Below are 17435 nucleotides of genomic sequence, written 5' to 3'. Positions count from 1 at the left end.
AACTACATAAATACAAGTCTTTAATTAAATTTCTTTTGACCTGATGGTACAGCTTGGGTCTTTAGTTTATTCTGGCACATGAAAGTTGATTGGCAAGAAGTAGAAAGATCAGCAGTCACAATTTTCCACTTCAGTGACCAGAAGAATTATAGGCTGGTAGGTAGAAAATTTCGGCTTCTAACCCCATTCAGTTCATGTTTATAGTGTGTTAAAGTGGTCCATTAAGTGCACCAACAAAATGCCACAACTCAACCACATTTTTATTGGGGCCTGCTAAAATATTTGCAATTGTTTTAGATCAGGGGAATGTGAAACTATTGTTGTATTCAAGAACTGAGTGTATTAAATGAAAAATCAGTCAGGAGATGGTGCAAGCTTTTATTCAGTCCTTTTAAACAAATACATGTAACTTAAGGAATTATGCAAAAATAAATAACTGAACAGAAAATACTAATTGTGGCATATCCAACCAGACTCCTGTACCAGCATGTCTATTCTTGCATTTCTCCAGGGCACCGAATATCATCAATTTTCAATATCATTTTTACGACCTGGGTAGCCAAAGAAATCTGTTGTTTCTTTCCAATTAGAGTCTCTATGACATGCTGTTTTCTCATATCTAGAGAAAAGAGTCAAGGAATTAGTGGATTGAGTCAACCAACATCATTGCAATGAAACATTAAAAATGAATATTTCAGTATAACTAGTTGTGTTTACCATATTCAAGTTGAATTGATGACCATATTTACCTAGACATTTTTTTTAAAGCAACTGAGGTAGAAAATACTTCAACCATCATGAAGTCCATAAAACCGTTTTAAATGAATTTTATCCTGATTTTTTTTGACCATGGAAAAAAAGTATGTATTTGCATTCTTAAAATAATTCAGGCACTATTCTCTCTTCTTGCTCCCACTCAAACCAATATCAAACAGTATTTTATGCTCAGGCACTGCCCCCATCCCTTGCAAATTTACTATTAACCGCATCTTAGAGCCATCTGTCTTTCAAACTTCTCCTAATATCTTAATCGTATCATTTTTCAAACCCATGCCTGGCTTTGTACTTTATTTGCACCTTGCCAATCAGATTTCTGCTCAAGTCAGTGCACCAAAATTATCCTAATCAAGATCAGAAATTACATACACTTGCTGCAGTCTCTGATGTCGTTGGTCACATGTGCTCCAATATCCATTTCGTCTACCCTAGTGGTCACTCAGGTTTCAGTCATTAGTCTGCAATAGCTTCTCTTAGTGAAGTTACCTCTGGAATTCCCCAATGGTCTATCTAGGTCCCCCCCACATTTGTCAATCACTTGCCTTAGTATCAATAACCCCTTGGGTTATAAACATACTCTGACAACACCCTGCTCACTCTTAGCACTATTTATCTTGATCTTTCCATTGCCCGTTGACTGCTGATCTCACACTGAAGTTGTAATTTCCTTCTATTAAAGACGGGGAAGACAGAAACTATCGAATTCTGTTCGCATTATTGTTTCTTTTTTTTTGCTGCCTCAGGTTGGACCAGACTCTGTGCACCCCCAGTGTCCTATTCAATTCTGAGCTGAATTTCTGGCTTCATTGTCTTTCTGATGGAAAGGATATCCAATTCCATCACACCATGCTCCAGCATATTTGCAGCTGAAACCCACATCACACGTTCCAATTTCTGCAGGATGGCTGACCAGCCTCTTACCTTCTACCCTACACGCACACAGTCATCTAGCCATACCTTAACCTGCAGCAAGTCCAGCTCACCCATCATCCCTATGTTTGCTGTGGTAGATAGTCTCCAGGTGCACTAGTATTTTGATTCTTAGAATTCTCATCCTTATGCACAAATCCCATCTGGCTGCATCCCTCAGCATCTCTATAACCACTCGAATCCTACAGCGGAGTGCTCTGCATGCCTCCAATTCCAGCCTCTTGTGAATCCTCATCCTTTGTTCCACCACTGATAACTATGCTTCAGCCTTATAAGCCCTAAAGGTCTCAAGTTCCCTTCTATTCCTATCTGCGTTTCTCTCAATTTTCCCCTGGCCTCACTTCATCCCTCCAACAATCTTTTTTTGGACTGATCACATTCCTGTGAAGATCATAAAGACATTTTCCTATATTAAAAAGGTACCATATCTATTTAAGTTGTTATTGTGATTAAAAACTACGTAACTACAAAATATTTACATCAATGAATAAGACAGCCTTAATAAACAGCAGCCATGTTGCAAGACAGTAATGAAATTGATATATGCCAGTACAATTTGAAAAGGGTTAAGGGATGGTTACCTACCATTCGTTTCTTTGTGCAAACAATCTATACCCAGTGCAAAATTGTTCTCCTTCACCTGTCTAGCTCGAACTTCTGTCATTGTCTGGATCGGGTTATAACCACTGTTTTCTGCCAGTGACATCGGAATGACTTCCAGGGCATCAGCAAAAGCTCTCATTGCATACTGTTCTAAAGTTGGACACTGTAGAGATAGAACAACCGCAATCTTGAGCTTTACAAACTACTAATACGAGTAATCAGCAAAGTACAAAGCACAAAAAGTGACTGGCCACAATAGTTAATGGCACTAGTTACCCAGAACAATGCAGAAATATGTATTATTTAGCACCTAGGATCTTACTTTTCAATTGATATATTTTTATAAAAATAAATATGATCCAAAAACAAAATTGAATAGTTTGAGAGATTGTATTAAATTTTCATTTTACCTTATCTGCAGCTTCATTGACAGCTAAAGCACAAGCAATCTCTGCAGCACCACCACCATATACAATGCGATTATCTTTCACAAGATTACGAATTACACACAATGCATCATGAAGTGCTCTTTTTGCTTCTTCAATAATCTGGAATAAAATGTTGTAATCACTAATAAATCTACACAAATACTAAACTCTATGCACACAGAGTATCAACAGCAAAACCTCATTTACTTGAAGACAATAGTAATGATTCAAATGTTTGCTTTGTTAAAGCAATCAAAAAACAAAAAAAAAATTATGCAACAACGTACTTATGTTTATTCAGATTCTATTCTGTAGGCAACAGACAAGGATAAATCAAGAAACATTACGTTACTATATTTTCCAGTTAAATAAGCAAAATAATCTGTGTTGCATTTCAAAATTTTGACCTGAAAGGATCTGGGAGAAAATGTTATATTTTGCTTTAAAGCTAACATAGGACAAGATTTTAAAAATTAGGTCCTTAAAATACTAATAGTTATACTGGAGTTATTCCCTCATATTCTGCAAAGAATCTGTTTGGTGGCCTCAGGAAAACAATAAAAGCTTCTCGCCATTTGTTTTGAGATTACCCTGGTCCTAGGTCCGGACCTCAGTTTGAATGTAGGAAGATAAAAAGTGAATCTCAGCCAAGCTCAGAAGAATGCGTGACAATTAACAATGATTTGATTTCAGTCAAACAAAATATTCCACGATGTAGGAAAACATGAAATTGTTCATTTTATATTATTATGCAAGAATTATTTCATAATTACTGATTGTGATCAGAATCCATTCAATGTGTTTCTTTTGTTCACTTCCGAAATACATTTGCATAACAATTCACACCTGACCTCATCTTAATGGATGGTCATAATCCATCTGTCGGTAATATGGTTGATGGGCTGGGCTGTACGTGGGAAAGATGGGAGTCAAGAGAATAGATACTTGATGGAACGGAGAGATAATGGGTGGGGTGAAAAGAAAAACCATTACTGGCAACATACTCGGCATGGTGGCACAGTGGTTAGGACAGCTGCCTCTCAGCGCCAGCGACCTGGGTTGGGTCACTGTCTATGTGGAGTCTGCACATTCTCCTCATGTCTGCGTGAGTTCTTCTGGGTGCTCTAGTTTCCTTCACAGTCTGAAGGACGTGCTGGTTAGGTGCAATGGCCATGCTAAATTCTCCCAACAGGTGCCCGAGCGTGGCGACTGGAGGATTTTCAGTCACTTCATTGCAGTGTTAATGCAAATCTACTTGTGACACTAATAAACAAACTTTCTTACATGTTCAATATGTAAAATAAGGAAATGTAACCATACAGCTGGATGACAGATGACGACATTGCAAATTGAACTGAAAACTGCTGAAAGATAAAGTACACAAAGCGGGATATTATCTTCCTTTGGTCAGTCACAGGTCATTCATGATTTTGATTAGAATTAGTGCCAGATTGGACCCCTTTGAACAGGATATTTTGGGAAAGATGGATATGAAGCTACTCATTTCAAGACAACAGACAGGGTGGTTGGAGATAAGAGTTGCTGAAGATGGTAGGAGTTTAAAAAGGAGGGAAGAATATGATTAAAGTGTCAGCTTCGAAGTAGCCTTTGCCTGGAGAAAATCGCTGATATTGTTAAATATAATTGGGGCCAAGACAATTTATTGAGATTGTTCTCAAAGGAAGAAAGAAAGGTAGACACGTAAGCAACTGTAAAACAATAAGGTCCTATACTCATAGAATCACAGAACTCTACAGTGCAGAAAGAGGCCCTTCGGCCCATCAAGTCTGCACCGAACACAATCCCACCCAGGCCCTACCCCCATATCCGTACATATTATACCCACTAATCCCTCTAACCTACGCATCTCTAGCCACTAAGGGGCAATTTCTCAGCATGACCAATCGACCGAACCTACACATCTTTGGACTGTAGGAGGAAACCCACGCAGACACAAGGAGAATGTGCAAACTCCACACAGACAGTGACCTGAGCCGAGAATCAAACCTAGGACCCCGGAGCTGTGAAGCAGCAGTGCTAACCACCGTGCTAACCACTGTGCTACCGTGCCGCCATTAATCTTGACTGAAAGATTGAACTCAATTGACTTGAGATAACCACATAGCGGAATGCAAGGCAATTGAGTTTCTCATTATTACTCCTCAAAGTGAAGGCATTTTGAGTCCTGGGAAGTGTTTACAGCAGCTGTTGATCATGGGAAAGAAAACAGCCTGGTATTTTCTTTGTCCTCCAAGATGAATCTGGATTAAAAAGATGGTATTAAGCACAGTAACAACACTACCAATCTACATCGAGAAAATAACATCCAAAATATATGGCAGGCATTTACCAAGCCTGAACCTAATTTGAGAGGAGGGAGGCGAGTGTCATTAAAATGTGTAAAGTTATTTCTGAAATAGTGTCACGCGAAACTTGGGATCTCAGAAGTCAAGTTGATATGAAGTAAATATTATTCATAAAAACGCAACAAACAACTTGCATGAAATTTGGATTTTAATTCAAACTTACTGCTTACAAATATCATACATACCATTTTGTTTCCACCTCTGATAAAAATGGTCACTGCCCTAGAATTCTGGCACTCTTCAATCACAAGCATCTTATCTTTGGTAGTTCCAAAAGATATTTCCTTGACGATACCAGCACTGCCTAACTTCTCAGACGTAAGTTCCGAAAATCGAGGCACAATGCGCCCTCCAGTGGCAATAGCAATCAACTGCATCACAAACAAAAGTGTTAGTGGTGCTCTGCACTCACTGTGAACCTTGAAATCCCGACAAAGCCATATAATTCACATACTGGAATATGATGTAATTACACTCACCTCAATTTCAGGCCCACCAACCCAGCGAATAGCAGGAAGCTTATTCTGGAGAAGCAAATGGTTCGCTTCATCATCAAATCCCCACTGGCAAATAGCCAAATTGGCACCTGTGTCTTTTATCTTTAAAATAAATGCACAATAAATATACAAAAATTCCTAAAGCCCATCACTAAAATTGTAGCATTAGTAAGGATTCAGTTACTGACCTGATTGACCATCTCTTCAAATTTTTCCTTTTCATATTTTTGCAAGGCTTTGTAATCTTCTACTGAGGTCACATCAAGCTTATGCTTGGTTTTGGGCTTTGGTGGTTCAAACGGACATGTCAAAATTGCAAGTTTTGCGTCCTTTACCACCTAGGTCACAAAAGTAATTTTAAAATCAGTGCCTTCTGAAGACTTTACATGTAGCTACATACAAGACTTAATATAATTACAAATGTTTGTTACTATTTCAATGTTATATAACTGAAATACATTTTAATCACTTTTATTTTCGTCAGCTCATTCATTTAGGACTCAGACGAGGAGAAACTTCACTCAAAAGGATTGCGACTCTAGAATTCTCTAACCCAGAGGTTGTGGATGCCCTATTGCTGAATACATTTAAGGCAGGGATAAACAGATTTTTGGTTTCATAGAGAATCAAGGGAAAATGGAGGCATTCAATACCAGAGCAGCTTGATGGGCCATTTGGTCTACTCTTGCACATATTGTACTTTGGAATTCATTTAGATCTACATCTTTCACGGAGGCATCTGCCCTCATTGTCGTATGTACCTCTAAAACAAATTTGTTTCATAATGTTCCCATGAAGTGTCTCGAGAGACTCACTATGAGCTCTATAACCACGCACCAAAGTGTTATTTTTAAACAGAAAACTGTCAGTGAAGAAACCATTCTAAAAATGGTATCCAAATTGCCAATTTCAAATTACGTACACAAGTGAGTCAAGTACTCTTCGGAATTGTAATTCACAATGCAAAGAAAATCCTACCTTTGGCATTTGTGGATGGCTGAATTCTTTGTCCACCACGACTCCTTTAATTAACTGTGTGTCCTCTAGTTTTCCACCCACTTTACCCTCCACTTTCATTAGCTCAAAGTCTACATCCTTGCGCTCCATATCAGCAACAGCTAAGACAGCATTTACTGCTATTTCTGCCATTTGTCTATGACAACGATTAATACTGTATAAACAAAATAAATAAGTTTAATTTATTAGTATCACAAATATGCTTACATAAACACTGCAATGAAGTTACTGTGAAAATCCCCGAGTCACCACACTCTGGTGCCTGTTCAGGCACACTGAAGGAAAATTAAGCACAGTCTTCAGTCTATAGAAGGAAACTCATGCAGATACAGAAGGAGCATGAAGATTCCACAGACTGACACTCAGATCGAATCGAATCTGGGTCCCTGGCGCCATGATGCTGCAGTGCTTGATGACCCTGCATTGATGAGGATAGGGCAGTGGATGTTGTTGACATGGTCTTCAGTAAGGCCCTTGATAAGGTCCCTCATGGCACTCTGGTACAGAAGCTGACATCGACTGGGATCAGAGGTGAGCTAATAAGATGGAAACAAAACTGGCTCAATCATAAAAGATAGAGAGTAACAATAGAAGGGTGTGTTTCTGAATGGAGGGCTGTGACAAGTGGCGTTCCTCAGGGATCAATGTTCAGACCTTTGATGTTATATAAATGATTTAGGGGAAAATGTAACTGGTTTGATTACTAAATTTGTGGATGACACAAAGGTTGGTGGATTTGCGGATAGTGATGAGAACCATCAGAGGATACAGCAGGATATAGATCGGTTGGAGACTTGGGCAGAGAGATGGCAGATGGAGTTTAATCCGGACAACTGTGAGGTAATGCATTTTGGAAAACTTAATATAGAAAGGAAATATACAGTAAATGGCAGAACCCTTAAGAGTATTGATAGGCAGAGGGATCTGGGTGTACAGGTACACAGGTCACAAAGTGGCAACGCAGGCGGAGAAGATAGTCAAGAAAGCATACGGCATGCTTGCCTTCATCGGCCGGGGCATTGAGTTTAAAAATTAACAAGTCATGTTGCAGCTTTACAGAATCTTAGTTAGGCCATACTTGGAATATAGTGTTCAATTCCGGTTCAATTCTATTCCAGTTATAATACTCCCAGAAAGACGTGGAGGCTTTGGAGAGGGCACAGAAAAAATTTACCAGGATGCTGCCTGGTATAAAGGGCATTAGCTACGAGAGGTTGGAGAACGTTGGTTTGTTCTCACTGGAACAATGGAGGTTAAGGAGCGACCTGATGGAAGTCTACAAGATTATGAGGGGCATGGACAGAGTGGATAGTTATAAACTTTTTCCCAAAGTAGATGAGTCAATTGTGAGGGGGCATAGGTTTAAAGGAGATGTACATGGTAAGTTTGTTTTTACACAGAGGGTGCTGGGTTCCTGGAACTCACTGCCAGGGGTGGTAGTGGAAGCAGATACACTAGTGAGCTTTAAGGGGCATCCGGATAAATACATGAATAGAATGAAAATTGAGGGATATGGTCCCCGGAAGGGTAGAGGGTTTTAGTTCAGTTGGGCACCATGGTTGGTGCAGTCTTGGAGGGCTGAAGGGCCTGTTCCTGTGTTGTAATTTTCTTTGTTCTTTGCTCACTACTGTGCAACCATGCCACCCTGTAAGTTTTTTAAAATAATTTTTGAAAACAGGAAAAAAGTAGATAACTGCAACAATAGGTTACAACATTTAGCTATCCAGTTCAGAAACCCAAGTTCAAGAAAAGCACAAATTGGTGGCGCCTAAGAGACAGATTTGGAACTTATTCCAGATAGTTACTGGCTAGGTTCAGGTACATTGTAAAAAGTTGTCCAGAAATAACATTAGTCAACAAAATTTTCACAAGTTTAAAAATAGTCACTAAATAAAGGGAAAAATTGATGCTTGACCAATTTTCTTGATTTTTGACAAGCAACAAATGGATAACAATAAACTTTACATTGTTATACACTTGAACTTTCAAAAGACATTTGACAGAATTTCATACATAACCATAAACTTAAAGTCATGGGGAATCTCTTGGGAAGGGATAAGAAAGTGATTAAAGGGTGGAAATTGACAGTTACTTTATTAGATGAATCACGTTGAACTAAAATGGGAGAAAAAGTAATGTGACATACTAATGGAATTGCCATAATTTATGTCAATGAGTTAAAGATTCAAGAACTTAATGCAAACTGGTTAAGTGTGCAACTAGAAGCCTGAGTGAAATTGATGAAGGTAAATCTCTTAATACTAAAATGGACCAAACAATAGAAGATAAATGAGTAAAGCACTAAGCAGAGGAAAAATAAGTGGCTGAAATAGCCAAGTTGAAGTCAAAAGGTCAAGAGATTTGCGTTATTTTGCCCAACTAACGCACAGAATTAGCATAGAAACAAGCCACTTTGCTCAGTCGAAGCTGATGTTTAAGCTCCACTGAACCCTCTTTGTTCTTCTTCATTTAACTAACAGACACAGGTTGAAGCCTGGAAATAGCATGTTGTGCTATGTCCTGCAGAGTGATTGCTAACAATGATGTCAGTGAGTCTGAAGTTTTCTGCAGAGGATAGCTCCTCCAGTGACAGCGTTTCTTTCCTGCATGTTGTTGCTGATTGGCTCAGCAGTTATTATTTGATTTATTGATAACTTGTTATATTAATGGCTCTAATTTTGCTCTTCCCAAGAATTGTTAATATTATCAAAACCCATCACAACTTTAAAGATCTCTAATAGATCACCCCTTACATTCTCTTTACAAGAAAGCAGGTCCAACTGCTCATCCTTTCCCACTTGGTATGAGCTTGCTGCTCTGTTATCATGCTCATGATTTTTTTAAAACCCCCTCTTCAGTGTCTCTGTACTCTTTTAATAACTTTCTGAAAATCTACTACATTAAGGTTGCATACTCCTTGTTGCCTCTTCAAAGAATTCAATGAAGTTTGTTAAGCAAGGCTTTCCCTTTTTGAAATTCATGTTCCCTATTCATTACTACTGTAACCGCAGATGGAGTAGCATTTGAGCCAGATTGCAACTCTGCTTGAAAGTTTTTACTTAAATACAGGTGATCCTATTTCACCTGACCCAATTTAAGCCAATGCAAGATCTGAATAATGCAGCACATCAGGGAGCCTGGTGATGAAGGGCTGTAGAGTTAAAGGAAGTAAGTCCTGCCCCATTTTTAGACAGCTATATTTAAAGGGACAGCAAGGTTTAAAAATCTTTGACAAGGTAAAATCTAAAGGCAAGCGGGTAGGATTTTGGGGGGCACAACGGTTGACTCAAATTGAGCCTTGAGGTTTTATCTTCTGAGTTTCATTAATATTTCTCTCTTTTAAATGTGGTTTATATAATTTCTAATATCATATTCCAATGGCAAGTCCACCTGATCCATCTCTCTGATATACTTAAGAAAAGTAACTAATATTTCATATTGCTATCACAGCTTACGATTTTGTCCTAACCATCGTTTAGTGGCCCTTTTTACACTGATTTTCCTTTTCGTTCTATTTATATGCCTGAGCTGTATTTTGCCATTTGCTTTCATGTTCTTTGATTCTTTAATTTGTTAACTCCTCTGACTTACTCTGTGGTCATACTCTATCCTGCCAATCATGCACTTACTGCGGCTCTTTCCTTTCCCTCAACTTTAACAACTTATATTTATATAACATCTTTAATGTAGAGACACTCCAAGGTGCAAGAGACATTATAAAACCAAAGTACAGATGACCAAAGGCATGGTAAAAAAAAAACGTTTTAAAAAGCATTTTAAAGGATGCTATACATAATGGGAAGACGCGTAGTAGAAGTATTTTAGACCTTAGGGTCTGGACAACTGAAGGCGCTACCAGTGCTGGAGCAATTATACTTGGGAGTGCACAGAAGGCTAGAATTACAGGAGCACTGATATCAGTGGGTTATAGTCTTGGAGAAAATTATAGAGATACAGATGGATATGGTCATGGTAGGATTTGAAAACAAAGTCGAAAACTTTAGTATGAAGACTTTGCTTGGCTGGGAACCAACGTACATCAGCAAGCATAGAGGTGATAGGGAAATGGAAGTTGTTATAAATAATGGGCAGCACAGTTTAGGATGGTCTCAAGTTTAAAGAGAGTACAATATGGGTGACCAGCCAGGAGATGTGTTGGAATACAGAAGTATAGCAGTAGAGAGAAACAAATTAGGATTTCAACAGGAGCTGAGTTATGTGGAATATAGCTGGTTTTAATAGTACAAATTAGATGAGAAGCTCAACTCAGGCAGTGACTAGACTGGCTAAATCTCAGACTTGCCAGCACTTGATCGTCAAGGAATGTGCCTTCATGTTCACGTTCAAGGAAGTCGCAAAAACCCAGTCTGCAGGTGCAGCAGGTGATCAAGAAGGCAAATGGAATGTTGGCCTTTCTAGCAAGGGGGTTAGAATATAGAAGTAGCGAGGTCTTGCTGCAACTGTACAGGGTACTGGTGAGGCCACAGTTGGAGTACTGTGTGCAGTTTTGGTTGCCGCACGCGGAAGGATATATTGGCCTTGGAGGGAGTGCAGAGGAGGTTCACTAGGCTGATACTAGGCTCTTGGAGGTGAGGGGGTTGGACTATGAAGAGAGACTAAATAGACTGGGTCTGTACTCGGAGTTTAGAAGGATGAGGGGGGATCTTATAGGGACGTATAAGATAATGAAGGGGATGGATATGGTAGAGATAGGGAGATTCTTCCCGCTTAGAAAGGATAGCAGGACTAGAGGGCACAGCCTCAAGATGAGGGGGGGACACTTTACATCAGAGTTAGGAGGAACTTCTTCACTCAAAGGGTGGTGAATCTCTGGAATTCTCTGTCCATTGAAGTGGTGGAGGCTACCTCGCTAAATATATTTAAGTCACGGGTAGATAGGTTTTTGGTAGACAAGGGAATTAAGGGTTATGGGGAAAAGCGGGAAAGTGGAACTGATACACTTCAGATCAGCCATGATCTATTGAATGGCAGGGCAGACGCGAAGGGCTAGATGGCCTACTCCTGCTCCTATTTCTTATGTTCATTTTGTGTCCAAACAGGTCATCTAATCAACTTATAAATCCTTCCAACACACATCAATGGCAAGTACTAAGAGCAGAAGTGATTCCTAGTCAGCCACGTGATGGAAAGATAGGAGCCTCTACCATAGCTCGCTAAAGATAGTCTTAGACTTGGTAATAAGTGATCCCAACAGCACATATCTATTTTTCTGTACTAATTTAACCCTCCTTGTGGTGATATAGCTAGCTATAACATTTTTAAATGGCCACAATTACAGGTTGCATTTAGGGAGTCTGCATAAAACTACAAAAATTTTTTACCTTATCTCACACGTGAAATAAATACAACTCAATTTATACTCACACTTTAGAGCCAAGTGTCGTCATAGCTGTTTGAATAAGGGGTTCTTTGTTGTTTGGATCTACAGGGAAGCTGTCACTGATCTTGTCCAGTTGTTCAATAGCATTGCGAGCAGCCAGCTCATAACCATCAGCTATGCGTATTGGATGAATACCACGGTCCAGTAACTGTTCAGCCTGTTCCAAGAGGGCACCAGCAAGAACTGAAAAATATATTATGCAATTCAGACTTCTAAAAGAGCAGTTCATATCGACTGATTCTAGGTGAATTTGTATGAAACACATTAAGATGTAATACCAAAACATGAAAAAACAGATTGCCTCAAATAAACCAAGATCTATTTTATTTTTGCTCGAAATCTATGAAATTAATCTGAAAAATATTTTTCATTTGACAACCAACAGTTCAAAGACTCCAAAGTGTACTAATATCATTATACACTAGCTTACCAACTACACCTGTAGTACCATCACCAATTTCATCATCCTGAGACTTAGAAAGCTCCACCATCAGTTTGGCAACTTGATGCTCTACATCCATCATGCTCAGAATAGTAGCGCCATCATTGGTGATCGTCACTTCTCCATCCTTGTCTACCATCATTTTGTCAAGCCCTAAAATGGAAGAATGATGACAAATTTATGACCACCAGCTTTTAATGCAACAGCACATTTAGTCAATATTGTTAGCACAGATTATTTTCATTATCTAATTTAAGTAACAAAAACTAAGATACTTCACAATTAACAAAAAATTAAAGCAAATTACATTATTCAAATACAATCACTTGGCATTCTTATTCTCAAGATAGAAATTAGAGGTTGGTTAGGATTTAGTTAACTGACAACAATTATGAGCCATATGAAAAACATCGTTCACAGGAGTAAGCCATTCATTCCTTCACGTCTGTTCTGCCTGCTATTCAATGAGATCATTGCTAATCTGTATCTTAACTCCACCTACCTGTGTTGGCTCCATATCTTTTTTTACCTTGATTCTATTGCTCTCAGATTTAAAATTAATTTAGCCCGCAGCAAAGAAGTTAGGAACACTCTCTTCAAGCAAAAGGTGGTGGAAGTGTGGAATTCACTTCCACAAAAAAAGTGATGATAGCTCAATTAAATAATTTTAAATCTGACATTGATGGATTTTGAAAAGGACGTGGAGCCAAGCAGCATGGAGGGAGTTAAGATGTAGATCAGTTATAATCTAATTGTTTGATGGAGCAGGGTCAATAAACTGAATGGTTTATTCACGTTCATATGTAAAGTACAGCCTGCCAACAAATAGAAAGTATAAATTAACAGAAGTTTATTTGTCCCAGGATTTCAAGCATTTCAAAATGGAGATTTCCCTAAAACTATTTATAAGCTTACCCTTTGGTCCCAGGGATGTCCTCAGCGTATTTGATACTGCTTTTGCTGCCATAATGTGTGACTGGAATGAAAGCAAAATTATTCGAATTTTATTTCAAAAATTGACTTATAAACACTGGTCAAAAGTCTTGTCTTTTCAAAAGGACTCCAAGCTATCTTGTATTTAAAAGGAAATGGTATTGACATTTAATTATTCATTAATTCAACATCACAGATTGCCTAGATTTTTAATTTAGCATTTATGTTAAAGGTGCTAAATGCAAGTGATAAAATGATACCAACTGGAAAATCTGCACTGTAACACAAAAAGCAGCAAGCATTTCTGTGCACGGTACAGCTGTAATTAAAACTGTGACAATTTTTCAAAATGTGTTTCCAGTATTTTAACTTTTCTAACATCAATGGAGAATAGGGCTAGTGCCAAAACTACACCTAGTGATTTGTACAGAGTCTACAGAAAAACCAATAATTTGGCTTAAATGGCATATCAATATTGTCTTATGCTCCCTACTATTTATAGTCCTTTCACTTCAATTATCTCTTCCCACCTTGTCTCTGTATTTCTCTATGTCTTTTCTTTTTTTTAAAAAATTGGTGTTGCCTGCATTTACTGTCCATCCTAATTGCTTTCAAGAAGGTGCTATGTTGCCTTTTTGAGCTGCTGCAATCCCTGTGGTGTAGGGACACCCACAGCGCAATTAGAGAGTGAGCTCCAGGATTTTGACCCACCAATAAATGCCGAAGCAGCAATGTATTTCCAATTCAAGGCGGTGACTTCTGTTAATATGGCAATCCTATTTGCATACCAACTTTTTGGAATGGAGTGAAGGATGATGTGTGGTTACATTTCAAAGTTACTTCACTGGCTGCAAAATGCTTTGGGACATCAGGTTATCATGAAAGGTGTCAGATAAAGCCTTTTTTTTAAATAAAGTGCAGCATCCAGAACTCAGTTGAACTATGTCAACTGAGGCTAAACTAATGTTTTATTATTAAATATTAACAAATCCTAAGCTGCTGTATGCTTTATTAACCACTCAAATTGTCCTACTGTGAGCAACAGGTAAAGATGCTGTTAACACATATATCTGAACACCATAGAAAAATAGCATAAAGTTGGGTAGACTGGATATAGTCAGGCACATTGATAACCCACATTATGGAAACAACTGTGATTTTAGTCACATAGGGCATAAAATTTGCTGCTACTAACAGAGCAATAGTCAGGGACAATAAAAAGACTGCCTGTGGTGTAGGAATAACACCAGATGTGTGGTGTGCAGTGAAGCATACACCACATCCTGAAGGAATGTACGAGGTCCAAGTTATAAAAAGCAAATGGTATACAAGATGTGTTGTTTCTACAACTAAGCATAAAAGGGGGAAAAAGGTCACTGAGATGGTCGGGACAGCAGTGATTAAGTTGGCAAAGGATTGATTACCGCCATTCTGAACTGGACATGTAACAGTGTTAGATAAGACGGATGAGTTTACTAATGCACTCTTGTGATAACAGGAGACATTGTTAGATGGGGAGTAGAGGGAATGGAAACTTGGGGCACCTCGAGCCAATAGGGGAATGACAACACATAGATGGGACAGGGACCACCAATTAGGGGAGAACAACACATTGCAAAGCCATTACAATGCTTGTAAAAAAGTATAAAATGTGCTGCAAATCTATGTAAGGTGTGCCTATTTTTTTGGACACCCAGTCTTGCAAGAATGTTAAACAAAATATCTTGCTCCTTCAGAACTTGACTAAATTGTTTAACTGTGAGCTGTGTTTCTCACACTACCACTTCAATTATTTATACATATATACACTCAGATTCCTCTGCTTCTGCATCCCCTTTATGTACCTCTCCTTTCTACCAAAATAAATTACAATAAATGATAAAATTCTATTAGTTTTTCTAATCAACTGCCTACATACTAGCCTTTTGTGATTCACGCACAAGGTCACCCAGGTCTCGCCATTTAGATGAGCTTTTTCATTTTTCCTGCCAAAACGGACAATTTCACATTTGCCCACATTACATTCCATTTGCTGGATTTTTGCCCACTCACTTAACGCCCTTTGCAGCCTCCTTACATCCTCTTCATCATTTACTTTCCAACCTTTGTATCACTGGCAAATTTTATGACCATACGTTCATCCTTCCACCCAAGTTTCCTGACACTCAGCCAAATTTTGTATTCATGTTGCTACTGTCCCTTTTATTTCAGGAGATATAACTTTGCTCGCAAGTCTGTTATGCAGGAGTGAGTTAAATGTTTTGAGGCGAGTTACTTCAAAACTTTGCTCTCATCAACCCTTTATTTATTCAAAAAAATCCCTCCAAATTAGTTCAACAGGATTTCCCACAAAAAATGATTTTTATGATTATTAATATAATGTTCATATGATTATTAATTCAGTCCCAAGCTATTTCCATGTTTTTCCACTACCAAACGGACTGGCTTGTAGTTAGTGTTTCTATTTACTTTTATTTGACTTGAACAGAAGCTGCTGAATTGCTCACTGAACTGGAACAACTTCTTGATAATTGACGAGTCTTTAAACTCTTGTAGGATTTTTTTTGCGAATTTGGATAAGTCGGTCAGGATAAGACGGCGATGTAACATTTTCCAATAGTATCGTGAGGGAGGAGCGCCCACCCTGCAGATACTGCTATCCAAGGCGGCCACGCTCGCCCTTATCCCAAATGCCGAGCTGGGAAGAAGCCGCCATGTCACTCATTCCATACAAACTGGGCTTATACTGAGGGACCGGAATTAGCCGCTTCACTTCGGGCCTCAGATCGAAAGCCTGAGACCGAGTATCACAATACAGCTGCTCTGGATCCCGCCCCTTCTTAAACACAAGGCCGCGGGCGCCCCGAGCCGACACCACATGTGAGCGAATGCAAGCAGCCAGGCCTGGGCCTTTTCTGGTTTATTTTCATTTCCCGTTACCTTCAGCGCTTCCAGCCCGGTTAACCGAGACTTGGTCTCCTGGTCCTTTATGATGATGAAGGGTCGGCCATATTCATCGAAAGCGAGGGTGCCCATCGCAGACATGTTGGCGATAGGATGTGAGCCGAGTCCCAACTGCAACGTCCTCCGTCAGCGCCCAGGGGGAGGGGGAGCGGCTCGAGCTCCGCGGCTTCTGGAACCATCCAACAGACTGCACCACTCACCTGGGAGCGGGAAACTACACTGATACAGTGTTAAAAACAAACAGCTTCAACCTGCCCTTTGTTTACATTCCTATCCAATTAATATACAAATATGAGCCTATATTTAATGATTGAGGATTTAAACTAGAATTTCAGTGATATATAATTGGGGGAGGGTAATAATGGTTCAATCCCAAACCATTACTATCGCGAGATTAGCTGGAGCTCTCGTTCGAGTGGCAGGGTGGGAGTCAGATGGTACTGCTGGAGGAAGGACCAATAAACTCATTGAAATAATTAATAAATCATTGAAACAAAGTTACCTGTGAAGTCATTGTCTGTCCGTTTGGTTCAGCTTCCTGCGCTGTGTGCTGGTCAACAAGGCCTTCGCTGCCGGAATTTTCTTGCAAAATTTTCCTGACACAGGGTCGCTCTTCGCTGCCCTGATTGGTCGCTCGGTCAAAGCTCACAGGGGCGCATACAATGGGAGCAGGAGTGGACCATGTGGGTTGTCGCCCCTCCACCATTCACAACTATCATTCAACGCCACTTCCTTGTTTGCGGTTCATAACCCTTAATTCCTTGAGATACCAAAAATCTGTCTATCCCAGCCTTCAATTTATTAGACGATGAAATGTATGTCGTACAACCATCAGGGCAGGGAATTCCAGAGATTTACAATCCTTTAAGTGAAATAATTTTTGCTCCTCTTGGTTCTAAATGAATTGCACCTTATCATAAGACTAGGTCCCCATGTTTTGGAAATAATCTCTCTGCCTGTGTTATCAAGCCCCTTTGGAAACTTATATGTTTCAGTGAGATTGGCTCTCATTCTTCTAAACTCCAGAGAATATAGGCCCGATTTACTTAGCCTCTCACTATAACACATCCAATGCAA

The 17435-nt window shown here is 39.3% G+C and overlaps 1 protein-coding gene across 1 annotated transcript; it reads right to left on the bottom strand.

Annotated features, from left to right (window-relative positions):
* Positions 1-364: 364 nt before the first annotated feature.
* cct5 (chaperonin containing TCP1, subunit 5 (epsilon)) lies at positions 365-16531 on the bottom strand. The gene is made up of 11 exons (XM_080208292.1): positions 16335-16531; positions 13377-13437; positions 12450-12614; positions 12004-12202; positions 6580-6772; positions 5790-5939; positions 5584-5703; positions 5290-5475; positions 2721-2858; positions 2293-2473; positions 365-619 (listed from the first exon to the last, which is right to left on the bottom strand). Exons 1-11 carry the CDS (start codon positions 16437-16439, stop codon positions 492-494), a joined length of 1626 nt encoding a protein of 541 aa, XP_080064418.1. The 5' UTR covers positions 16440-16531; the 3' UTR covers positions 365-491.
* Positions 16532-17435: the final 904 nt, after the last annotated feature.

The sequence above is a fragment of the Carcharhinus amblyrhynchos genome, chromosome 2 (assembly GCF_965287045.1).
Source record: "Carcharhinus amblyrhynchos chromosome 2, sCarAmb.v2.hapA, whole genome shotgun sequence".
Lineage (NCBI taxonomy): Eukaryota > Metazoa > Chordata > Chondrichthyes > Carcharhiniformes > Carcharhinidae > Carcharhinus > Carcharhinus amblyrhynchos.
The sequence above is the reverse complement of the archived record's forward strand: the minus strand, read 5'-3'. Positions and strand labels throughout refer to the sequence as shown.

Coding starts and splice junctions, on each gene's coding strand:
- cct5 (XM_080208292.1), bottom strand. CDS start 16,439: ATGTCTGCGATGGGCACCCTCGCTTTCGATGAATATGGCCGACCCTTC. Junction 2,859..5,289: donor TCAGAGGTGGAAACAAAATG/GTATGTATGATA, acceptor ATTTTATTCCAG/ATTATTGAAGAAGCAAAAAG. Junction 2,474..2,720: donor TCAATGAAGCTGCAGATAAG/GTAAAATGAAAA, acceptor CTATCTCTACAG/TGTCCAACTTTAGAACAGTA.